Source organism: Sorex fumeus, unplaced genomic scaffold (genome assembly GCF_029834395.1).
Source record: "Sorex fumeus unplaced genomic scaffold, SorFum_2.1 ptg000063l, whole genome shotgun sequence".
Lineage (NCBI taxonomy): Eukaryota > Metazoa > Chordata > Mammalia > Eulipotyphla > Soricidae > Sorex > Sorex fumeus.
The window spans coordinates 7816400-7842860 of NW_026606120.1; the positions used below are offsets into that span (position 1 = coordinate 7816400).

General features: G+C 49.5%; 1 protein-coding gene across 1 annotated transcript; it reads left to right on the plus strand.

Moving 5' to 3' along the window:
• HACD3 (3-hydroxyacyl-CoA dehydratase 3) lies at positions 1–25899 on the plus strand. The gene is made up of 11 exons (XM_056127951.1): positions 1–222; positions 8224–8266; positions 11261–11334; positions 12196–12360; positions 14266–14317; positions 16574–16684; positions 17457–17584; positions 20186–20298; positions 22008–22114; positions 22791–22922; positions 24475–25899. The coding sequence occupies exons 1-11, from the start codon at positions 136–138 to the stop codon at positions 24549–24551; spliced, it is 1089 nt and encodes a 362-aa protein (XP_055983926.1). The 5' UTR covers positions 1–135; the 3' UTR covers positions 24552–25899.
• Positions 25900–26461: the final 562 nt, after the last annotated feature.

The following is a 26461-nucleotide window of genomic DNA, read 5'->3' on the forward strand; positions in this document are numbered from 1 at the left end:
GCCACTGCGCAGGCGCGCGGCCGGCGTGCAGCGTCTCGGAGCTGCGGGCTCGCGGGGCGCGGGGGTTGCGGCCTGCGCTGAGCTCCGGGCCGCCAGGGCACCGCGTCCGAGCCTCGCCTGCTGGGCAACCCGGCCATGGAGAAGCCGGTGCTGACGCCGCACGTGTACTGGGCGCAGCGCCACCGCGAGCTGTACCTGCGCGTGGAGCTGAGCGATGTGCAGGTATGGTCGGGCCCCCGGACCCGCACCCGGGACCCCGCGCCCGGCGCGCGTCTCCCGCAGGCCCCGGGGCCCGGGCGCCGTCGGGCCGTGGGCCGGGCTCGCCGTCCTGCCGCAGCGTGGCCGGCCCACGCGGGGCCGCCGTTGGACGCCAGGCGCCGGCCCGGGGGCTCCCGGGGGGGGGGCCCCGGGCCCCCCCTTCGGGGCCACACCCACCTCCCCGCTGGACCGGGCTGGAAACCCCGTAGTCCCGGGACACGGAGCGCTCATCCTGTCCCGCGGGGGACCCCCCCCCCCCTCAAGCCCCCGTGCCCTGCCCCAGCCTTCCCGGGAGAGGAGGCCGAGTCCGCTGTCTGGAATCGTACAGCAGCCCACCCCCCACCCCCCCCCACTCGGCCCCGGCCCGAGTCGGGGTTCGTGTTTGGCCCTGTCGCCCCGTGAGCATTTTAGATTCTCTTGCAAAGGGGCAGGTGCTCCCAGAATGTGGACTTGAGTTTATTGGGAGAATACTCTCGTCCTCGGGAAGAGAGACCTACGGTGAATCAAAAAGCGTTGAAAGATAGAAACGGAGAGAACCCGTCGTGAAGATCCGACACTGCCCTGGCCAGAGCCTTCGAGCAGGCCCGCGGTCCCCACCGTATCAGTCAGGGAGTTGAAGCTCAAGTGCACGTTCGTGTCCGGGAAGGAGCACGTGTGGGGCGTGCTCATCTCCCCAGGGACTTTTAATAAAAAAAAGGAAAAAGAATAAGAATCTTTGCAGGTGGGGATCAGAGTCTCAAGTTAGAGAGAGGGCACCCTTTTAATAAGAAAAGCATGGAATATGTGATAGGACAGTCTCCTTGAGCACTGTAAGCATTAAAATTAATTATACCCAGGCCCAGCCCTCTCCAGATGCCTCATGCGAAATAAAGATAGTAATCTTAAATAGTTTTTGGAAGTTTTTAACAGAAAAGGTGCTTTTTTTAGGGGGACTGGAGTGTTTGAGAAAAAATAGTTGCATAGGGGCTGGAGCGATAGCACAGCGGGTAGGGCTTTTGCCTTGCACGTGTCCAACGTGGGTTCGATTCCCAGCATCTCATATGGTCCCCTGAGCACTGCCAGGAGTAATTCCTGAGTGCCGAGCCAGGAGTAACCCCTGTGCATTGCTGGGTGTGACTCAAAAAGAAAAAAAAAAGCATAAATGGTAAAGATTTTCTTGCAAGATTTCTCAGATAAGGAATTTAAACACATGCTCTAATCATATTTGATTTAATACATTTGAGATATTTCAACTGAAATAAATCTAAGGATGGAGAAAAAAAATTTTTTTTGAGGGAGGGCCTTACTTGTGGTGCTCAGGACTTACTCCTGGCTCTGTGCTCAGGGATCATTTCTGGCCAGGCTCTGGGGACTATATGGGATTCCAGGCGTAGAACTGAAGTCAGCCGTGTGCACGCTAAATATCCTACCACCGGACTATTGTTCCAGCCCCCAAAATGCAATTTTCTTTTGGAGAGAGAATTTCATTTTTTTTAATGGGGAAAGTTTTTTTTAATTTAGATTCTTTGAAAAAATAATTTCCTATCTGTAATTCTGAGGCTTTCCTTCAATTTTAATTAAGAAGTAACATGTTAATTTGGCCTCAGAGATAGTATAGCCAGTAGGACGCTGGCCTGTGAGAAGGCCAACCTGCTTTCAATCCCTGACACCCCACATGATCTGCATCCTGTAGGAGTGATCTCTGAGCACAGAGCCCAGGAGTAAGCCCTGATCACTGCTGGATGTTGCCCCCAAACTAAAACCAATGCTCCCACCCAGTGAAAGTAACATGTTAATGTTATTGGTGAAAGTAATCTACCACCTGTGAGATTTACAAAGATGACTCAGTCTGGCCTTCTTAGGGCAAAGCGATCTTGGGTTATTTTGGGGAGCTTTTTGGGTCACACCTGGCAATGCTCAGTAATTACTGGGGGACCATATGGGTTGTTGGGAATTGAACCCAGGTCAGCCGTGTGCTAAGCAGATGCCCGACCCTCTGTACTATGCTCCGGCCCCTGGCAAAAGTATCTTGAAGACAGCTTATTGTTCTGTACCCACACACACTGTTTTGTGCGTGAGTTATTAGTAGAGTTGGAGATCAGTATTGAAGTAAAAGGAATTTGTTCTCCCTCTTTTGTTTAGAAATGACATTAAATATTCTGGGCAAACTTGAGGTTGGGAGAACTTTCCAGAACAAGATAGTCATTGAAGACTGTCATATTATCCAACTGGTGGTGCCCTCAGCCACAGCCAGACTCTGGGACCTACCTGTGGGGGAGCAGTTGGGTTTCACCCCTGCAGCAGGCCAGGCCCCTCCTACCTGCCGTGCCTGTCCCCTTAAGGTGTCAGAACCTGTGATAGGATTTGGGCCCTGGTGATTGGGGGAGAGTCCAGAAAGGGAGGTCTTTGTAGCTTAATTGTCATCCTCAGAAGTTGGGGGCAAGTCTGCCTTTGGGGAACTGAATAAATCTTATTGCCAGGAGAGGAGCGAGAGACCAGCACAAGAATGAACTTGGGGGACTGAGTGATAGTTCAGAGGGGAGGGTACTTGCCTTGCATGTGGCCAACCCGGTTTCATCCCTGTCATCCCATATGATCCCCTGAGCACCATCAGGACTAATTCCTGAGCGCAGAGCCAGAAGTAACTCCGTGAGCACAACTGGGTGTGACTCAGGCCCCGTCCCCCTCCAAAAAAAAGTGCAGTTCTGTACAGGGTGTGTGAATCACTGGGAAACCAGTGATTCTGGCTCAACATGCAGCACTTAATGTTCTTGTGCAATGAGAACTCTCTGGACCATCCACACCCGCCTGACATGAAGTTGAGTGCTATGTTGGTAGACAGCTCTCTACTGCCCCCCCTGCTGCTTATAGTATGTCTCACAGCTTCTTTGTCAATGTGAGTTTTTAATTAACACCCCCCCCCCCCCCCAACTTTACCCAGTGATGCGATGCAAGCTACCGAGAGTATCTTGCCCGCATGGCAAAGCCTTGCAGGCTGCCTGTGACTTATTTGCTATGCCAAACACAGTAACAACAAGTCTCACAATTGGAGACGTTACTGGGCTTGCTCGAGCAAATCGATAACAACAGAACAGTGCTACAGACAGTGCTAAGGGATCACTCCTGGCAGGGCTCCCGGGATCATATGGGAGGCCAGGGACCAAACCGGGGGTGCAAGGCAAGTGCCTTACCCGCTGTACTGTCGCTCTGGCCCCTTGTTTCATACTTTGTTGTTTACTTCAGTGAAGGAGGATGTAGAGTCTGGGGAGCCGTGGGCTGCCCCAGAGCATGTCAGAAAGAATTGGATGAGGGCAGGAGTGGTGAGGGTTTATTTCAGTGCTCTCAGATACTGAGGGACAGTTACGTGAATTGGTATTTTGTGGATGGCAGTTTCCTGTACTGAGAAAAATATTACAGATGCCTTTTTTTTTCTTCCACCTTTCAAGAGGATTTCCAAGTAACTTGAGTTGGAGTTGTATTTGAGATTTTATCTTCAATTAGGAGAACAGAGTGACCGTCCTGTGGGTGTTAGAACAGCTTGCCACAATTATGAGATCCAGCCAGTTCCAGCTGTTGCAGGCGGCTGATTTTCTTTCTCAGAAATTTTCTGCAAGGCTTACTCATGGCTGTGCACTTAGGGCTCTCTCCTAGCAGGGCTCAGGGATGAAACCCTGAGCAAAGCAAGTGCCTTCCCTGCCGTACTCTCTGGCCCCTGGATTTAAAATTTTGGGTATTTTGTCTTTAAATGGTGGTTCAAAGAGTACTGACTGCTTAAGCATTCCATCCAGAACTGGAGTGCATTGCCTCATCATTTGTTTGTGTTGTTAGCCAGAAAACAAAACAGTGTTCAGGGCTTACTCCTAGTTATGGGCTTGGGGATCACTCCTGGCGGGGCATGGGGGACTTTATGGGGTGCCAGGGATTGAGCCCAGGTCGTCTGTGTGCAAGGCCAGTGCCCTGCCCACTGCATGATGGCTGCAGCCCTTGTTGCCTCATCATTTGGATCTGGCCAGGCCGTGTGCCAGCTTAATGAATAGAGTGCTGCAGAGTGAGACAGTGGCCAGTGGCCAGTTCCAGGATTGCCTCTCTTGAGAGACCTGCCAGCTTCTGCTTTCTCTGTCTTGGGCCACTTGCCCTTGAAGCATTCCTGCCGGAAGCCCAGAACTCTGTAGTTGGCAGTGGGAGACTCAGCCCTGCGGAGAGGTAGAGTCATGTCCAGACTCAGCCCTGCGGAGAGGTAGAGTCATGTCCAGGTTCCAGGTGACAACCGGCCTGAGCTTGCGGCCACGTGAGCACCCATCTCAGATGTTTCGTTCCCGTATGATAGCGCAGCCAGGGTCATCTGGCGACAGGGACAGAAAATTTGTCCAGTTGAGGGCCAGTCCAAAAGTTGCATGTTTGTTTCACACATGTACATGCTTGGTCCCTGCCGGCTGGGAAGTCAACTCATTGAGGTGTGGAGTGTGCTCGGGAAGGAACTGGGGCCAGGGGACCAATGTGTGCAAAGTAAGTGCGTTTCTGCTGAGCCACTTTCCTGGGCCAGAATGTTTTAAACCACCAAGTTTTCTTTTTTTGTTTTTGAGCCGTACCTAGATCTCCAATTTTCTTTTTTTTTCAAACCTGGCAGTGCTTAGGGCTTTTACTCCTGGCTCTGAACTTAGGGATCACTCCTGGTGGGGCTTGGGATCATACGGGGTGCTGGAATGTAATCCTGCTTGCCACATGCAAGGCAAGGGCCCCCTACCTGTTGTACTGTTTTTCCCAAAACTACCAAGTTTTGAAGTAGTTTCTCACATTCTGATAACAGAAAGAGTTTTTGGATAAATGAAACTATTCATCAGACAGCTGTTGGAATACAGTATGCTTATTAGATGATACAGTTACTGTTCTTAGACACGAAAAAGCGGGGCTAATTATCTAGGAGAATGTTGTTATTCGTAGAAGAAGCCTGCTGAAATATTTTGGAGTGAAATGTCATTATGTCTGCAAGTCACTGAAATGAACCACAACAACAAAAAAATACATACAAAAAAAGGAGGTATGACTGAATATGATCAGTTGATGAAAGGTTTGTGAGTATTCATTTGGGCTCCCTCCCCCCCTCTCCCCCACACACATACACAGTGTTTCAATGGATTATTATTAACAATTTCAAAATAAAATGTTGGGGTGAGAAGAATCATGTTTTGACATTGTTTTGAGGGGGCACCTGTTACCCACCTACATGTCTGGTGATTCACCAGGATCTGGGGGGCTGGGCATGCAGCTGTACTCTCAGCTAGGCTTTTCCATGATGAAAGAATATATGACAAAAGCATGAAAAAATATTGAAGAAATCCAATGAGAAATCATTTTCAGGCCTTCTTCCCTCTCTCTGGCTAGGACAGCAACAAAAAAAAAATTGTCACTTAAGTGTAACATTCTGCCCGGGAGGCCCATTAGCGATCTAGCCTGCTGGGTTTACTGGGGTTGGTGCCTGAGTGTCTTCTGCCTTGTATGTGATTGCAGAGCCCTGGGGAGCCCTGCAGGTCGCTTGTTAATCGACAGCGCACACTTGTTACACACTTGTTAATCACAGGCACAGCACAGTCACTTAGGGAGGGAGGGAAGCCACACATGCTTCAGTCTGCTCACCAAGTTTGCAGAAGTTCCCTATGTCCACTACGTCTTAAAGCAAGTCTCTGCAAACCTTAACTGCATGGAGAGGCTCTTAGATCACAGTACGGTTGACGTAGGAAGTAATAGTAGGAGAAAACAGAAAAACTTGGGGCCAGATAGATAGTACAGGGGTAGGGCTCTTGCTCTGCATGTGACTGTCCTGGGTTTGGTCCAAGATACCCCATACGGCCCCCACGCACTGCCAGGAATGATCCCTGAACACAGTGTGAGCCCCCCCCAGACCCCCCCAAAGTAGTTTTTCTTAGAGAAAAGCTCATGTCTTTGTAAATTAAAAATCATTTCTCAATAGCCCACATTTCAATAAAAAAGTATAGGGACCAGAGAGAGTACAGGGTTGGTAACGACTGGCCCTGCATGTGGCCTGCCCAGGATTCACCCCCAGCTCTGACCCCCTGAGCACTCCTGAATCACTCCTGACTACAGAGCCAGAATAGTCCTGAGTCCTGCTGGGCGTGGCCCACTCTCCCCAGACAAAAATAGTCTAAGAAATGAGAAAAAAAATAGAAAATGCTGAGGACTGTTGAAATAAAGAGTAGAAATAGAACAGCTACAAGTTTTTGAAAAAGACAAAACTGACAGTTTTTTTTTTAATATGTAGGAGTACTGCTATTTATTCGACCACTGATTAGGCTGATTGAATTGTTCATGAACTCCACTGACAGATTTCTTAATAATGATCAAGTCACAAATCATGTCAGTAATGAAAGAGACGTAACAGTAGAAGCTAGAAAACATTAAAACTAAGAGAATATTAAAAGGCCCTCCCGTTGATCGTCGATTTGCTCGAGCGGGCCCAGTAACTTCTCCATTGGAGACTTTGTTGTTACTGTGTCTGGCATATCGAATACTCTCGGTAGCTTGCCGGGCTCTCTGAGAGGGGTGGAGGAATCGAACTCGGGTCGGCCATGTTGGCTGCGTGTAAGGCGAACGCCCTACCCGCTGTGCTATCGCTCCAGCCCCCCAGAGAATATTAGATTTGTCAAATAAGTGAGTACATTCTTGGTTAAAAAGTTTCTTATTAGATGGGGCTGGAGTGATAGCACAGCGAGTAGGGTGTTTGCCTTGCATGCAGCCGACCCAGGTTTGATTCCCAGCATCCCATATGGTCCCCTGAGCACTGCCAGGAGTAATTCTTGAGTGAGACCCAGGAGTAACTCCTGTGCATCGCCAAAAAGCAAAAAAAAAAAAAAAAAAAGTTTCTTATTAGAGAGATGAAAAGCAACCAAATAATGCAATAACCAACAATTAAATTGACTTAGGAGTCCAAAATCTTACCAAAAGGAAATTTTAAGGTCCAAATTGCTTCACCTCAATTTTGACTTAACATTTAAAGAAAAAATTCCGGCTTCATCAAGTATCTGTTACTGTATGGCAAGTCACCCTAAAAGATGGTGGCATGGGCTCTAAGTGATAGTATGGTGGGGAGGGCACTTGCCTTGTACACATCTGACACAGGTTCGATCCCCAGCACCCCAGAAATAATTCCTGAGTGCAGAGCCAGGAGTAACCCCTGAGCATTCCTCTGTGGCCCAAACGTTTAAAAAAAATGGTAGTAGCTTCGAGAGGAAGAGGCCTTGTCTCCTCTAGGGGCCACGGGACCCTCGGCAGGACAGCACTGCCTGGGCGCTTGCATTGAATGGTGTTTGTGCTCGAGGTCAGACATGGCCTGGAATGTCCACTCTCGGGCAGTGCTCACAGGCATCGCCAGTAGGCCCCACATTCTCTTCATGACCTGTCAGTGTCCGGGGGCTGCCTCAGCCCAAGCCAGGATGCCTAATCTTTGGGCTCCTCAGAGAAGAAGCAGGGCTGTTTCAGCCGAGTGGGGACCCCACTCTGCGCACAGGCTCGCAGCACTTCCAGCGTTTTACTTCTCAGATTCTGAGCATCTATCTACTGCTTGATACTAGTAGATAACTTTTCACAGGAAGTGACTCAACAGTTCCCCAAGATTTTCTTCCGTCACAGTGCAGGGGCTGGCTCTGAGCAAGCTGTGTTTGCCCAGAGCTCCCTGTACCCTGTGCCATGCTCTGGGTGGGCGGGCTGGGCCTTGAGGCTCTGCATCACTCTGGGCGTTGTAGGGCAGAGGTTTTCAGCCTTTTATACCGATGGCGCTGTGGTTGGCAAATGCTGGCCCAGAGTCCTGGGTCCTTTTTGCAGAGTCCACAGTCTCTTTGAGAGGTGTCTTCCAGAGGTGTCGAGAGGAACTGAGAAGCCCAGTGTGGGGATGGGCGGGTGGCCCCTGAAGAGAGGGGTCTGGTGTGGCTGTCCTCATGGATACTTCCTTCTGACATCCTTGCTCTCTTCCAGAACCCTGCCATCAGCATCGCCGAGAATACCCTGCATTTCAGAGGTCAGTGTCTGAAATAAAGTCATGGAGTGGGTATTTTTTTTTTAAATGTTTAGTTTTATTCACTTTGTTTTGCTGCCAAACTCTTAGGGATCAACTAGATTAGTTGGAAATATGGTGAGAAAAGCCAAAAAATTTGTTTAAAAATCTCTTGTTCCTTAGCGTGGCCAAAGATACAGTGAAAAGGAATCCAGGGCTGCAAGTTGGGACAGCGGCCTCCTAATTCTGACTCTGTTACACCCAGGCCTGCTTATTGACCTCTCTGGGCCCGTAAAGGAGAGAATTGTGCTATAACCTGTACTTGTCCTGCTCGAGAACCCAGAAACACCAGCGAATATGTGCACAGCATCCTACAGGCACGGGCCCCAGAAGGAAGGACATTGGGAATGAAATGTGGCCACTACTTTCTTTGTTTCTTGGGCCACAACTGGCTTTGCTCAGGGTGTACTCATGGGCTCTGCACTCATGGATGACTCTTGGCAGGCACAGTACACCATATGCGGTGCTGGAGGTCGAATCTGGGTTGGCCCCAGTCACAAACATAGCCATGAACATGTGATGGTGCGTGATTATCACGTCGCCATCTACATGATCTAGAGTATGATGCTTTGAAAAAAAAAAAAGATAAAAAACCAGAAATATTCTTCATTATGGCTCCCCTTAAAAAACCAAGCTCCTGGAAGAGAACAACGCAGAGTCTCCTGCTCCCGCGCCTGGCTGTCCTCACCGGGGCCCCTTGGAGGGGGGTGGATTGAGTTTCCCTCTTCGTCCTGAGCAGAGCCCCGGCAGCCGAAGACCTCCGGGACCCAGCCACAGCCATGCTGAGACCACTCTCCACACACTAGAATGGGCCTCATGCATGAAGGAACTGGCAGAGGAACCCAGGTGTGCGGGACCTGGGGCTGAGATCTCCAAGCCTGCTCAGTTCGGGACTGCTCCACCCAGATCCCCCATCTTCCAGTAGCTAGACAGTTACATCCACCAACTGCTATGTAACCCCATCAATGGCCAAGATCCAGAGACTATAAAACCCAAACCTGGAAGCTTATTGTCTAGTTCTCACTCTCAGAGAACCCAGCAGGCTACTGAGAGTCTCCTGCCCACATAAATGCCTGGCTGGAAACACCTGTAAAGGTGATTAGAGGCTGCTCCAAAAGCCTCCATCCCTCACGGAGACACGACAAGCTACCGAGAGTATCCCGCCCACACGGCAGAGCCTGGCAAGCTACCTGTGGCGTATTCGATATGCCAAACACAGTAACAATGATGGTCCTCATTCCCCTGACCCTGAAAGAGCCCCCAATATGCCATCGGGCTACACTAGCACGTGACAGGGATGAATGGAGATGTTACCGGTGCCCTCTCGAGCAAATTGACGAACAGCAGGGTGATAGTGATAGTGATGGCTCCCCTTAGCATAATACCTTTGCACAGCGGTGACTCAGTCTTTGCTTCTGTGCGTCCCTGCCTTTCTCCTGCATCCAGCAGAGTCCCTGGCTCCCTGGTCCCCATGGGCTGGGGTCTCCCTGCTTCGATCCAGTTCCTTGGCTGGGACTGGGGGATCTGCATCTTCCGCTTCACATGGCCTTTCTTCTGTCCTCAGACACCAGCATACAAGTGTTGCAGGGTTTTGCATCCACTTTCCGTGATGAGCAGCGGTGGTGGCAACTCACATTCATGGGAGTCCATGCTCAGTGTGTTCCTGCTGCTGGGCTTGTGGGATTGTCTTCCGTCAGGGTGTGAGTCCGAGGACATTCGGTCGCCACCTGTAGCAAGTATTAGGCAAGTTGTGGTGGAGGAGGCAGGTGAGGTAAGAGTGCCAAGAGGCCCACAGTGCCGACGAGCCAGGAGGCCGGGGACCGCATCTCGGCTGGGCTTGTTTTGGGAAGACGAGCAGGGGCCCCATGTAAAGGTGGTGTGACCACATTTCTCTTAGGTGTGACTGAGAAGGGCCGAGCGATAGCATAGCGGGTAGGGCATTTGCCTTGCACGTGGTCGACCAGGGTTCGATTCCTCTGCCCCTCTTGGAGAGCCCGGCAAGCTACCGAGAGTATTCTGCCCGCATGGCAAAGCGTAGCAAGCTACCTGTGACGTATTCGATATGCCAAAAACAGTAACAAGTCTCACAGTGGAGACGTTACCGGTGCCCGCTTGAGCAAAATCGATGAACAATGGGAGGACAGTGGCAGTGACTGAGAAACTTGGATTTCTCTTCCCATGTCCCATGAGAGTTGCAACACAGAGAAACTGGCGTCTGCAGCCTTTGTGTCTGGTTGGGAGTTGTTAGACTACAGAACTCAACTGCCTCATCAGCCAGCATTTTCATGTACCCTGAAATTTCCCTAACTGGCTTCAAGATAACGTATCCTGGATCGGTTTCCTCAGACCCAGGCCCGGAGCCAAAGTAAATGTGGAAGCTGGACTTATCTGATGCCTGTGGCCTTGCTTTCTCTTAACCTTTCTTTTTTTTTTTTATATATATATATTTTTTTTATTTTTAAAAAATTTTTTTAGTGAGACACCATGAGGTACAGTTGTAGACTTACAAATTTTTGTGCTTGAGTTTCAATTATTCTCTTAACCTTTCCTGCCTTATTTGTACACGGTATCATCAAGGCCACATTGGAAGAGTAAATACACTGGAATGAGCGTCAGAAGGCTCTGTGGCGAGGGCTGGCAAGGGCTGGCGTGTGACTCAGAAGTTCGCAAGGCATTTGCATGCCTTGCAGATAGGAGGCCCTGGTTCGATTCCTGGCACCTAAACACACACACACACACACACACACACACACACACACACAACTAAAATGAGGATTAAAAAAAGTGTAAATGAGGATCTGTAGGGAGGTAGACTTTAATTTTGGGCTTTGCTTTTCTAGTTGCTGTGCAGGTCTGTTCAGAGTTTTGGCAGGATTGTTCTGGAAGACTTGCACCTCTCATTCTCACGGGGCCTTGCTCTGCTGGGATTCACAGACCCCCGCTTCTCTCTCCCCACAGCTCAGGGCCACGGTGCCAAGGGCGACAATGTCTATGAGTTTCACCTGGACTTCTTGGACCCTGTGAAGCCCCAGGTAGGTGCTTCCTTTCTCTCGTCCTTTGCCTGCGGAGTGGCTCCCGGAGTCAGGGCGCAAGGGGCAGCGGTGGGAAGGAAGCAGAGAGAAAACCAAGGTGGGCTGCAGTTCTTAGATTCTGAGGGTCTTCATTGCCTTCACCTCCATTTCCTCGGCCTCAGAGGATCAGACGCAACGGTTTTGGGTGGTCCGAGAGTCCCTGGTTTCTAGCATGGCCCTGTGGTGCTCACTGAAGGAACACCTGACCAGACCTGTGGCTTGGCCTCCGGGGCAGTAGAACCAGGAGAAATCAGGCAGGACTGAGGCCGCCGAGCGTCAGAAGTCTGACTTAGGAACGTCCCCTTTTCTCAGACCTGGGAAAGGATCTCACACAGGCGGGGAGAGCAGTCACCAGATGGAGGCGTCCAGCTTCCGTCCTGGGGCTGTTAGCGGCTTCCTCTGGGTGGCCTCCACACCAGGGGGAGCGCGTGCAGTGCACGCCTGCTTTGCCCTTGGAGAGGACAGGCCAGGGAGTCACCTTTAGTGATAAGCCCCTACCGTTCCAGCTCTGGCCTCGTGGAAGAGGTCCCGCGGGAGTGGAGCCCCGACTGCGGCGGTCTCCCTGGAAGGGAAGTGTAATGAATGAACACTTCCTCCAGGTACCAGGGAGGCCGGCAGGGGGCTCCTTGCATTGCTGTTGGAGAGTGAGAGGCGCTGCCCCGGCTCCACTGTGTCTGGGTGTCCCTCTGCATTCAGTGTAGAAGGCGGAGACAGGCCCAGAGTGGGCAGCTTGGCTGCTCTGGAAGCCACATGGGCTCGGCGCAGTCTCGGGCCTGTGTGGGGCCAGGGACTACATCCTTTCACCATCTCGCTCTCTCCTAGCCGGCTTACAAAGTGACCCAGAGGCAGGTGAACATCACGGTGCAGAAGAAGACCAGCCAGTGGTGGGAGAGGCTCACCAAGCAGGAGAAGCGCCCGCTGTTCCTGGCCCCCGACTTCGACCGCTGGCTGGACGAGTCTGATGCGGAGTCAGAGCTCAGAGCCAAGGTCAGAGCTGATCTCGAGCAGCCCAAGTATTGGGAGCCACCTCAGACACCCCTTGGGCCTGCCAGAGTTGGTCCAGGGAGGGAGCTTCAAGGGCAGGGGTGCTGACTTGTTTGGGGGAGTGCCAGGCCCTGCCCCCGTGCCACATGTTCCCCCAGGCACTGCCAGTGGTGGCCCCAGGCACCACCCAGTGTGGTCCAAAAGCAACACCCCCAGCCAGCCACCAAGTTACAAGTTCATGTAAAGACCCTGAGGCCTGGCTCCCTAGGAGAGCTTGGGCCTTGGCTGGGGTTTACTGGATGTTTCCCTCTTGACAGGACAGGGTAATGGGGGTTTGGGGAGGAAAGCGACAGTCAAGCGACATTGAACCAGTCAAGTGTCATTTGTATTGTGTCTGTCGGGTACACACGGGCTGTCAGCAGGACACTGATCTGACCTGGCTGAGGTTGTGCGCCACTCTCTCTGCCTGAAAGTTAATTCTTCTTATTTCTTTTTTTGGGGGTTGGGTGTTGGGGGTGTTCCCAGTAGTGTTCATGGGCCCTGGGGCCACTCGCGGGGGCCTGTGGCTAGCTGTGCGTGCTGGAAGGCCTGTCCTCTGCCCTGTTGAAACGGGGCTGCCAGGCCCAGCACTGCTTCAGAGCTCCCACAGACATCTCTTGGGACTTTGGGGTGATACTTGGGGGTCAGACTCCGGTTTCCTGCATGCCAGGCCTGTGTTCTCACCCTGTGATGGTCTCCCTGGCCCCCTCCTGCCCTCCTCAGCAGAGAGTCACTGCACAGTCCATGCTCAGAGTCTTGCTTGCCCTGGACGTTAGTAAAGGAATGGCTTCTCGGTGTGAGAGATTGGCCTGTGAGCTCCCAGTTCCTCACTTAATGCCCTTTATTCATCATAGCAGGAACCAGTGGCTGTTAAGTCCAGTGCTCTGTGGCTTAAATGGGTGGTTTAGATTGTTCCAGCTGTGACCATTGGTGGCTATTTCCGTAGATCCATGCGCTTTGACATAAAGCTTCATTGGATGGCACAAGTTTTTAGGACTTTCCTGAGTTCTGCCTTTGTGGGCTACCCCTTGTCATCCTCATCCTCCCCTTGCGCTCCTCCGCCCTCCCCCAGTGCTGTGGATACACTTGGGGCAGATTTCGCCGTCATCCCTGTCTCAGCCCTAGAGTGGGCTGTTCTTCAGAGACCTCTGCCCTTTCTGTTGGGGCATGTAGTGGGTGCCCGGCGGGTGCTGGCTGAGTCAGGGGTGCTGGTGCTCAGGCTGTCGGAGCTGCAGTCCCCCAGGAATACTTCCCCATGTCTCTGTCTCTACACACTTAATGTGGGCCTGTGTATTGGAAATGTGATTTTGACTGGAAAAATTTTCATTTTTGTCGGGAGAGCCACACCCAGTGGTGCTCAGGGCTTACTCCTGGCTTTGTGCTCAGAGATCACTCTTGGTGGTACTTGGGGAGACCATGCGGGATGCTGCGGATTGAACCTGGGTTGGCTGCGTGCAAGGTGAACGCCCTACCCGCTGTACTATCGCTCCCACCTCCCAAAAATCTCAAACTCTTGTACAGTAGAAATCTGTTTTCTGCCTCAATTTTTTTTGTTTCGCTATTTTCAACCATGACAAGCCTCTAGGAGTGTTTCTCCCTCGAAGGTTCTGAGACCCCCACCTTAATAGTTTGTCAGTTAGTTGGCTTGATTCTGGAGCGCTGGCTGGGCCTCTGGTAGTGTCCGTGAGCCCAGTGGAGAGGGTGTGGGCTTATTTGCTGTCACAAGTGAAGGCATTTATTTTTTCACCCCCAACTGAATCATCTGCACTATCAGAGGAGGTGATTCTGAGCCCCCATGAACTGTGGGTGCCCGTTTGGCCTCTGAGGATTCTAACTTGTATTCTTGGGAAACCTCTGTCTGAATTCTAGGAAGAGGAGCGCCTGAACAGACTCCGGCTGGAACGGGAAGGCTCCCCTGAATGTGAGTGGCCTCTGCGGCCGTGGCCCTGGGTGGCATGTGACGTGGCGGGCTGTGGGTGGCTCTGCTGAGAAGAGTATCAGTGTTGTAGCGTGAGATGAGGAGTAATACCTTGTGTCCAGAGCTCTGAGGACTGTCACGGCCACAGCACAAGTTGGTGTTGCCATGTCTCCTGGGCTCTTCTCATGACTGGGAGCCGGAAAGTCCCCCTGCCCAGTGCTCTGTCGCCTCTGACCCCTGTGAGCATCTGTTCTGCATTTCATCCATGTTGCCAATGATGAAAAACAAAATGAAGTTTCTTTCAAGAAGCTATTAGAAGGGCGCGCGCGAGAGAGAGAGACTTTAATTTTTTTAATATTATTTATTTATTTTTTTGCTTTTTGGGTCACACCTGGCATTGCACAGGGCTTACTCCTGGTTCTGCGCTCAGGAATCACTCCTGGCAGTGCTCAGGAAACCATACGGGATGCTGGGAATTGAACCCGGGTTGGCTGCGTGCAAGGCAAACACCCTACCCGCTGTGCTATTGCTCCAGCCCCGAGAGAGAGACTTTAAATACACACAGCAATCATTCAGCTGTATGAACCGAAAATGAACCTAAGTTCTAGATCAATGGGAAAAGATTAGCTCCCACTCCTGCTTCTTGCTTCACACCCGGCTGTGATCTACCCTTTGCCACCTACAGACTCTTGGCTGGATGCGGCCATGTGGTCAGCTGGAGTATCCCACAGGTCCAGGCTATATTTCTTCCTTTCGTCTGGGACCTCAAGTCTGTTCTGCGGACACGTGTGTTCTTGATTGAACGATGACTGAACAGGCATCATCCTGCTGATCATCAGCCTTTGACAGATCCCATTCCAGGGCCCAAGTAACAATTTTTTTTTTCCAAGTGTATTTTTTGCCTGGAGGAAACCCATGTTTGCGCCACGTGCTCCTCTGATCACCCCCTGCTGGGAAGAGACCCTAAATGGCACTGATATGGTCCACTCTATGCCTTAAAAAAAAAATCAGTTCCATTCTTGTACTTCACTGATGAACAGTAAGTGCTCAAAGGGTGTTGTAATTTGTGGTGATGTAGGTTTTTTTGAGGGGGGCACACCCAGCTGTGCGCAGGGCTCACTCCTGGCTGTGCACTCAGGGATCACTCCTGGTGGGCTTGAGGACCCTCTGGAGTGCTTGGAGTCGAACCCAGGTTGCCTGCGTGCAAGCAGGATACTGGACTATTGCTCTTGTTTTCTTTCTTTCCAGTACCTTCTAAGGTGATCTTTCTTTGTGCGAGGGAATTTTTGTTTATTTATTTTTTTATTTTTGAGTCACATCTGATGGTACAGGTCTTACTCCAGGCTCTGAGCTCAGGGATCACTCCTGGCAGGGCTCCTGGGCCTCTTTGCAGTATAGGGGTCAAATGGGGATTGGCAGTGTGCCAGGCAAGTGCCTGACCCTTGAACTGTCTCTCCAGCCCAGCCGGGCCTGTTTTCCTTGTTTTTTTTTCTGGATTTGTGATTCACATATTTTCCCTTTAAGTCTGGTGGGAGAGATGGCTGCAGACAGACGTGGGCACCCTGTCCTGCTCGTGCTACTCATGAAGGCTTCTCTGGGGGACCTGAGCCCAGGGCTGGTGCTGAAGATGCCAAGTGGGAAAGAGGGATGGATTCATCCCTCTCTCTCTCTCACCCACTTGTCTGCCGAGAGCACTGCTTTTTTTTTTTTAAATTTTTATTAGTGAGACATCATGAGGTACAGTTGTAGACTTAAAAATTTTTGTGCTTGGGTTTCAATTATACAATGATCAAATACCCATCCCTCCACCAGTGCCCATTTCCCACCACCACAGATCCCAGTATCCCTCCCACCCCCCATTCCCCAATCCTACCCTGCCTCTGTGGCAGGGCATTCCCTTTTGTTCTCTCTCTCTTATTGGGTATTGTGGTTTGCAAAAGAGGCAATGGGTGACAATCGTGTTTGGTCTATAGTCTACTTTCAGCATGCTTCTCCCATCCTGGGAGGATCCTCCCAACACCCTTTATTTGGTGCTCCCTTCTCTATCTGAGCTCCCTTTTCCCCTAGAATGTGTGGTTGGCCTCCAAGCCATGGAGTGAAATTCCTGGTACTAATCTCGGCCATTCTTGGGTGTTAGTCTCCTATTTTGTTACTTTATGTTTTCCAGATGAATGCAATCTTTCTATGTCTATCCCTTTCTTTCTGATTCATTTCGGAGAGCACTGCTTTTAACAGCGCGCTCCTTGCTTTGCTTTCCAGCTATGGCAAACCTGAGGAAAGGATATTTGTTCATGTATAATCTCGTGCAGTTCCTGGGCTACTCCTGGATATTCGTCAACATGACCGTGCGGTACTTAATCTTCGGAAAAGGCAAGTACAACATTGCAAGGATCATTTGTCCCTTTTTTTTTTTTAAATCAGAATACTTGCTGTCACAGTGATAGTATCTGCCTTTTAGCTCCTGCAGTGGGTAAGCACTTGCCTTGCACGTGGCTGACCTTGGTTCCATCATCCAGGGCAGATGGTTCCGCAAACCCAGCAGGAGTTATCCCTGAGCACTGCCACCCTTGGTGTGGCCCCTAAACAAACAAAAAATGACCCTCAGTATTGTATGGCTTGTGTAGCCCTCCTGCCTTTCCAACTGTATGTTCTGATCCCCATGGCCTTGTGAAACGAGAAGATTGGATATTCAGTGAATTTTCCAGGGGTAGAGGCAGGCTCTGAGATGGTTAAAGAAATGTTCCCTGTCTGCACGGTTCGACAGGGCACATCTCAGAAAGTTGTCCTTCCCTTGTTGGCCATGCATTTATAACTCGATAAATTGATATGATAACCTAAAGCCACACGAGACCAAAAGCAATATGTACCTTTTTGGAGACTAAACTTTCAATTTTTTGTTTTCTTTTTCTTTTTGGGTCATGCCTGGCATAAGTGCTCAGAGCTTATCTCTGTCTCTGTGCTTAGGAATCACTCTTGGTGGTGCTGGGGGACCATATGGGGCGCTGGAGCTGGAACCCAGGTCGGCTGGTTGCAAGGCAAGCACCCTCCCCGCTGTGCTATTTCGGCAGTTACGTCGCTTGAGAGATCATGATCATTATCGGTATTTGCTTACTGACTTGCTCTTCGTGTATTTGTTCCCTAGAGTCCTTCTATGACACATTCCACAGTGTTGCTGACATGATGTACTTCTGCCAGATGCTGTCACTCGTGGAACCTATTAATGCTGCCATTGGGGTCACCAGCTCGCCCCTGCTACCTGCTCTCATCCAGGTCAGGAGCGTGCTGCTCGTGGTGGGAATGAATGGGTTCAGGCTTACTTAGGAGCCGTGTCACCATTTCATGCGTCTCATCTAATAGAAATACCTTCTGGTACAGAGCAGCACTGTCTGAACAAGTTGGAAAATTAGACTCGTGTATTTTCTCTAAAGTTGACTTGGATCATTTTACTGTTTATAGCTGCTTCCTAGGAGTTTTCGAATTTGATTATCAGAGATGGGGCTAGGGCTTAGTGGTAAAGCACAAGACTTGCAAGTTGTCTCCCGCTTCCAGTAATTTCAGGGCAAATGTCGTACTTGCTGTACTGTCTCTGGTCCCTGAAAATAGGCTTTTATGATTTGCGTGGGGTTTACTTTCCCTGCACATCTAGGTTGCTCTCAGGGATAAGGTCTTTCATCCTCCTCCCTAGCTCTGCAGTTACATGCCATTAAGTACTACCTACTGGGGCTGGAGTGACAGTACAACTGGGAGGGCACTTACCTTGCATGTGGCAGACCCCAGTGTGATCCCGACACTCGATATGGTTCCCTCCAGCCTGCCAGGAGTGATCCTTGAGCACAGAGCCAGGAGTAAGCCCTGAGCACTGCCAGGTGTTCAAAAGTCCTACTACCTACTGGGGTTCAGGTCCCAGATCATTGTTGCCTGTTCTCTTCTGGATTACGTTGTTATAAATTTTCCCGCTTTTTGCCATGGGTAATGGGGCTAACTGCAATAGCCGTGTTTTTTTCTGTGTTTTTATAAAGAGGCTATTCTGTTTCCTTTTTAAATTTTATTTTTATTTTTTTACTATTATATATATAATATATATATATCTCACCATGAGATAGTTACAGACTTATAAACTTTTGTGATTATGTTTCAGTTATACAATGTTTGAGTACCCATCCCTCCACCAGTGCCCATTCTCCACCACCAAAGTTCCCAGTATCCCTCCCGACACCCCACCCCTTCCCACCCCCTGCCTCTGTGGCAGGCACATTCCCCCTTACTCTCTCTCTCTCAGGTATTATGGTTTACAATACAGGTACTAAGTGGCCATCATATTTGGTCCTTTAATTTCAGCACACATCTCCCATCCCAAGTGAGCCCTCCAACCATCATTGACTTGGTGGTCCCTTCTCTATCCCAACTGCCTTTTCCCCCAGCACCTGAGACTGACTCCCAAGCCATAGAGCAATCCTCCTGGCCCTTATCTCTACTATCCTTAGGTGTTAGTCTCCCATTATGTTACTTTAGATTCCACAAATGAGTGCAGTCATTCTTTTTCTCCCTCTCTGACTCATTTCACTTAGCATGATTCTCTCCATGTCTTTTTTTTTTTAAATCGGGGCAGGAGGAGTATGTGTGTCAGCGCAGGGCCGTACCTGTCACAGCTGATTTGAGAAGCTAAGCAAGTTACAGAATAGTGTGTGCAGCATGATTCCTGAGTGCTTGAAACTGGGAAAAATGAAATACTGTCCTGTTTAGGAATAATTGCATAAGCGGTCCTTATTTTTTTTGGGGGGGCCCACACCTGGTGACGCTCAGGGCTTACTTCTGGCTCTGCACTCAGGAATCACTCTTCATGGGCTTGGGGGACCATATGGGTGCTGGGGGATGGAACTCAGATCAGCTGCTTGCAAGGCAGGCACCCTCCCCACTGTACTGTCTCTTTGGCCCCTATAAGCGGAGGAATAGCTCATACTGGATGGTACGAGGGTGTCTGTGTCCGTGTGTGTGTGTGTGCGCGCACGCGTGCGTGCGTGCAAGCATGCACCACACTGGTAATATGTTTGGTTAAGTTGTGTACACGTGTGTCATTTGGTAAAGTCTGGGTTTTTTTGTTTTTTTGTTTCTTTTTGGGTCACACCCAGCTATGCTCAGGGGTTACTCCTGGCTCTGCACTCAGGAATCACTCCTGGTGGTGCTCGGGGGACCATATGGCATGCTGGGAATCAAACCTGGGTTGGCCGTGTGCAAGGCAAATGCTCTACCTGCTGTGCTATCACTCCAGGCCCCACATGTGTCATTTGGTTGTATTATTTAAACTGTATTTTAAGAGATAGACTCGTTATGGTGTCATCTCTGCATTCAGATGTTCCTGTCTATCAAGAGAGACCAGTTTGGGCACTTGAACTTATTCTCAAACTGGAGTAGATGCTGAAACCACTTGAGCTAATCTTTTCCCATTGATCTAGAACTTAGGTTAGTTTTCATGTCTTACATCTGTATGCTCTTCCGAGATCAGATGAGATCAGGCGCGTTCAGGGTGGTATGGACTGGAGCAATAGCACAGCGGGTAGGGCGTTTGCCTTGCACGCGGCCAACTGGGTTCGATTTCTCCATCCCTCTCGGAGAGTCACGCAAGCTACCGAGAGTATCCTGCCTGCATGGCAGAACCTGGCAAGCTCCCCGTGGTGTATTCGATATGCCAAAAACAAGTAATAACAAGTCTCACAGTAGAGGCGTTACTGATGCCTGCTTGAGCAAATTGATGAACAATGGGAGGACAGTGCCACAGTGCTACATCTGTATGATTGTTGTGTATATTTAAAGTTTCTCTCTCTCTCTCCTCTCTTTCTCTTTCTCTCTCTCACTCACTCGTTTTTCTAATAGCTTCTTGGAAGAAACTTCATTTTGTTTTTCATCATTGGCAGCATGGATGAAATGCAGAACAAAGCTGTGGTTTTCTTTGTGTTTTACATGTGGAGCGCCATTGAAATTTTCAGGTGGGTGGAAGTGCTGGGCTTGGACTGGGATTCAAGTCCCTTTTCTGGAGGGAGTCGCTGTGGCAGCCTGGGGAAGTACTGCTTGGTTTGGGATAAGAGTTTTGGCCACGCCTCTGCTCCGCATGTGGGAGGAAGTGCTCTTTGGAAGCCTGTCCTGGTCCCCATTATGGCAGCCACTCCCTGGGAGCACCAAGGAAAGCCTGAAAGAGAAGGCCTGTCTCCCACCTGCCAGACTGTGTGGGCTTGTTGGAGACAGAGGGAGTGTTCACATGGGAAAATTCTGGACAGGGCAGAAGCAACATGGGCTGATGGAGTAACGGAAGTTGGGTCGAACTTGTTTAACCAGTCTTAGGATAAACACTAATTTTCTACTACTACAGGATTGCTGATCAGTCAGCTCTTATTGTTTCATTCTCATTTGTCAGATGAAGAAACATCTTGAAAATAATTCCAAAGTGGTGGACCTGATGCTAGAAGTACTACATAGATACAACAGTAATATTGGCATGATTGTTAAAAAATAAAAATATATAGACTGAAATACTGAAATAGAGCCAATGTAAGCCTTTTTTTTTTTGTTTTTTTGGACCACATCTGGCGGTGTTGGGGCACCATATATGGTGCAGGGGTTTTACCTGGATTGGTGGCAGGCAAGCCAACACCCTACCTACTGCCCCCTGGCTTTTATTTATTTTATGACATAGAAGTTCTCTGTGTACAGCATTTTAAATCAGTTTCACTATTTTGTTCTTAGATTTTTTGGTATTTAATATTGAGTTATGCCACCTCTTTTAAAATAATGTCTTACGACAATCTTTTATATACTTGAATTTTTTTTTTGGGGAAGATATCACAGGGACTAACTATATGTGGTGCCAGGATATGAATCATTGTTACGGCCACAACTTCAGCAGGAGAAGTGCCTTGACCTCCAGACTGTCTCTCTTGCCCCTGTGTACTTACTTTCGGTAGTTTATTTTGATACTCTGATAGTTTATTTTTGATAGTTGATTCCCTGATACTTTATTTTCAGAGATCAAGTGTCATTCTTACCCAGTTGGAATGTAGATCAGAATACAGACTAAAAACTTCTGAGCATCTAGTTCATATGCTGAACTGCTTCAGAGAGGTTTCTTATAATCTTAATATTTAGTCTTCCGTTAAAGGAAGCTCATATGTGTTTTTCTTTTTCCTTTTGTTTGTTTTTTGGGCCATACCTGGCAGTTCTCAGGGCTCACTCCTGGCAGGACACGGGACCTTTTGTGATCCGAGGACTGAACCCGTTTCTTTCTTTCTTTTTTTTTGCTTTTTGAGTCGCACCTGGTGATGCACAGGGGTTACTCCTGGCTCATGTACTCAGGAACTATTCCTGGAGGTGCTCAGAGGACCATATGGGATGCTGGGAATAGAACCTGGGTTGGCCTCATGCAAGGCAAACACCCTACCCGCTGTGCTCTCACTCCAGCCCCGGACTGAACCCATTTCGACAGCAAAGCAAGTGCCCTTACCCACTGCACTATGGCTCTGGTCTGAAAGTTCGAGGTCTTTTAAAATTTGGAGAGGACTGTAATAGAAGTTTGTACATAGTTTAGGGTGATAGTGATTCTGGCACGGAGAAGCCTCTGTGACTGGTGGCAAGATGACCCTTACCTCAGCTGAGGCAGGGCTACGTGGCGCCTGCAGTGACTTGAGCCTTGACTTCCCTGCAGGTACCCCTTCTACATGCTGGCCTGTGTGGACATGGACTGGAAGGTGCTGACGTGGCTCCGTTACACAGTGTGGATTCCCTTATACCCTCTGGGGTGTTTGGCAGAAGGTACTTGGAGGAGCACTTGGGTTTTTTTGGCTTAGGGACTGGCTCTGCACTCAGTGATCTTTCCTGGTGGGGTTCAGGTGCTGGGGATCAGGTAAGCCACCTGCAAGACACATGCCCTCCCCGATGTACTATTGCTCTGGTCCCTGAAACACCAGGTCTTACAGCTTGATTTCAAGATCTAGTGAGCTGCTGGGCCAGATCTTTCATCTCATTCTGCCAACCTTAGCCCAACAGTTTTTCGAAAAGAAATTCTTCCTCCTCTCATAATAATTCTTGTTGCCCAGATGGTTCTGGGGAAGTCCCTTAGAAAAATCTAAGACCGGGCAGCGGGGGCAGGCGTGCTGCTGACGGGTTTCTGGGGCACCTTAACGGTGTGATCAGGTCCCAGCGATGAGCTTCTTTCAGCCTGACAAACACCTAAATGGTGAGCCTGGTAATGATGGCTTCTGCTGTTACCAGGAGCAGGAAACTTAACCCGGTGCTCTCCGTGGACCGTTGCTCACGCATCCTGTTGGCAGCTTATTTCTTAGGAGAACTGGGCAGGGGCAGAGAAGAGACAGGTGTCCTTTGGGGGGAGGAGGGGAGCGACAGCCCTGGGTGTCAGTTTCAGCAGCCCTGAGCTGACACTGCAGGCACAGGCGGTCGTCGCTCACGCGGCTCTCCTCTCTGCTTCCAGCTGTGGCGGTGATCCAGTCCATTCCGCTGTTCAACGAGTCCGGGCGGTTCAGCTTCACGTTGCCCTATCCACTGAAAATCAGAGTCAGATTTTCCCTTTTCCTCCAGATTTATCTTATAATGTTATTTTTAGGTAAGTATTGGCTCTGTAATAGATTTCGTTGGGCTCTGTGTCACTTCCTAGAGGGGAGAGTTAGAGGATTAAAAAATTTCAGATCCTTCATAAAAAATATTTTATTTATTAAACCACGGTGTTTTATTTTTTTAAACTTTTAAATTTTATTTTCATAAAGTTGTTCACAATAATTGATTACATTCAGTATTTCAACACCAGTCCTACCAACCATTATTTTGAAGTTTCCCACCACCACTCAAGCCTGGCCCACAGGCAGATGCTAGATCATTTATTTTGTATTGCTTGTTATGAATAGTATAAGATGTCTTAAGGGTCTGTCTCGCAGTGATTCAACAAAAAAGCAAAAGTATGAGATATTGCGCGGCTGCAAAGGTGGCTGTGTGCTCCTGGGATTCCAAAAATTTAATTATTGGGGTCCGGAGCTATCCCTGCAGTGAGCTGCTCAGTTCTGAGATTCATTTGTGAGTCTCTGGATCATGGCTGCTAATGCACTTGAATGGCACCCGGAGGCAGTTCAATAAAAATATTTTAAAGTCCATAACAGGAGAATATGCTCTGTGTAGAAGTCTTTATTCCTGGGTCTCCAATGGCTGAGTTAACCTTGGTTTTGGGACATGCCCAGTGATACTCATTGGGTATTCTGCGGGGGGAGGGAGGCAGTGGTCACTGCGGGTAGTTTGTGGATTGAACCTGGGCCTCCTGCATGCACAGGCATGTGCTCAGTCCATTCAGCACCTCTCCGACCTTTAGTTAGCCTCTGTGTTAGAATTAAAATTTTTTTTTTTTTTAGAATTAAAATCACTTGGCAGTGCTTAGGTCTTACTCCTCTCCTGGTGGGCTTGGGAGACCATCTGGGTTGTCAGGATAGAACCCGGTTCAGTCATTTGTAAGGCAGACACCCTACCAGCTGTGCTGTTGCTCTGGACCCAAGACCACATTTCTTTTCCCGAGTTTCCAGAGTTGGTGATTCAGCTGTTAAAAAAGGAAGAAGGCAGTGAAGTCTCTGCCAGCCAAGAGATGTCAGCACAATCTGTTTTTCATAGACGACCTGCTTATTCATTAATTTGCTGTGATATAAAATTATCAACGCTTGCCTTAAGTCATAGAAGAGCCAAAAGAAGGGAAAACAAAGTAAATCTAGATTGAAAAAAAAAAAAAAGTCTGGGTTGACTCCTAGAGAGTGCAGTGGCCGGGGAGTGCTGGACTGGCCCCTGCCCTGTGGGGGAGCAGGTGTTGGCAGCCTGCCCAGTGCCAGGTGAGCCCGAGCACCAGTCAGTCTGTCACCCCCAGAAACACCGTTGTCGGTGATGCTCACTTTATTATGACTCCGCTTGTTGTCTATTAGTGAAATACAGGAGAAAGTTTTATTGTGAGCCCACTAGGGGAATTGGAGGTCTGAAGCTCTGTTAATGACCCGCTCTCAGTTGCCTTCCTGATGCTGTAAGCTGGGCGGTGGCTGGGGAGACAGGCCTGAGACCGCCGCGGCCCCGAGAGGGTCTGGTTCTGAACCAAGAGTCTCGCTTCTAACTACCCTTCTTTCTTCTTCCAGGGTTATACATAAACTTCCGTCACCTTCACAAACAACGCAGGCGGCGGTATGGGCACAAAAAGAAAAAGATCCACTAACAAGACAGCTCCAGATGACTTTTTGCCAGTTTGAGCCTAATCTGTAATTCTTACGGTTTACCTTCTTGTACTGATGTAAGTTTTTTTAACGTTCAGTGAGGCTGTCTTCTTTTTGCCTCGGGAACATTCCTGAATTGACGGTATTACCTTAGCATAGTCCCTGCATGCCACGGAGTCCTTATAGCTGATGGCACCTTCGTTCTTCGTACTTGTTAGCGACAGACGCAGCGGCAGAAGGCTCAGCCCAGCCCACCCACACCGTGAGTCATTGCGCTCTGCCCAAATCCTTATCCTGCCAGGTACAGGCCAGTCTGACAATTGAGGTTTGTTCTTTCCAGCTTTTGTTTATGGGGAGAGAAAAAAAAAAAAAGATTATATTGCTTTATCGGAGGTCGCGAGTGACTCAGACAGACCCTGAAACGTTCTGTACTCAGCTGGTTATTTGGTAAATGGCGTGGTATGGATGTTTTGAAAATGAAGGTACTTAGTCACAGATGAAGCATTTCCGAGGCTGAGTGGGGCTAGGGAAGACGCATCATCCGCGATATCCTTTGGCCTTTTGGAATGTCAGTGCTCACCCATGCAGGCACTGGCAGCACTGAAGAGTCTCAGAGAGACAGGTCAGGGCCAGGGGTGCAGGATCGCTCATCCCTGGCGTCATCAGCAGCATCCTCACACTAGTTAGCACGTGATACTGTTCAGAAGACCAGGAGAGACCACTTCCTTGGTACCTGTCCCAGCAAGTGCTGGGACTTTGTCTTTGAACAGAACTCAAGGGCTGCTTGGATCCTGTCTCCATCTCTGCAGGACAGTGCAGACAGAGAGGGTTTTGGCTAGAGCCAGCGGCCAGCCAAGGTTCCTGGCAGGAAACCCACCCTAGGGGCACTGAAGAGAATCTAAACATTTTGAAACTTGGCCTTTAAGTTTCCTCTAATACATTCCAAGTAAACTAAGTAAAGTGTTAGAAGATGCCTACAAAATAATTTTAAGACATTGTAGCACTTCCCAAGGGGAGAGGAGACTCAGCAAGTGAAACTGTTTCTCGGAGCTGCTCTGAGGTGGGAATTTGGTTTGACCTATACACTTCTATTAGTGTAGACTGACTTATTTTGGGGGTGATTGTTCACTGCACTGAAAGATTTTTGCATGTCTGTAACTTCTGTCAACACTTGTTTGTATTAACATCTCACGTTCATTCAGCTGTAATTGGGCGGATCAGCTTTGCAGTAAAATTGCACTGCATCTGTGGCAGAATCTTGTATTTGTTGTGATTGTTATAAAACCATTCACTGCTGTCTGAGGAAGCAAAAGATTGTGCATTTCTATTAAATATTTCCAGTCAAAATCCTAACAACTGGTCCTAAGTTTATTAAGGTTTGTTGTGTAAACAGAATATTGTATAGCAATTAGGCATCCCGTGCGCGCCCCCCCCCCCCCCCTTTGGTTTTTTGGCTACACCTGGCAGTGCTCAGGAATTACTCCTGGCTCTGTTCAGGGATCACTCCTGATCCTTGGGGGGTTGGGGGACCATACGGGGTACTGGGGATTTAACCCTGGTCAGCTGAGTGAAAGGTAAGTGCCTTCCCTGCAGTTCATTGTGAAAAAATGGAGGCCGAAGCCTGTGGGAGTGAATACCGTAGGCGGCTTGCAGAGCAATATGGAGAAAATTGGGCCAGGCACTGGCTTGTTCTGTCATGGAGGAGGCTGGGAGCAGCCCCTGGACACAGCTGGGTGTGACTTAGAGCCGTTACGCTGGCACTTCCCTTAAGGAAAAAAGTCAGGAAATGTGGAACCGAGAGAGAGAGATGTGGAACCCACAGTGGGCTCAGGCCACGAGGCCACACGGGATGGGAACAGCGACTACACAAGGGTGTGGTCAGTGCGGCTGCTCAGGCTGGTGGGGCAGCAGG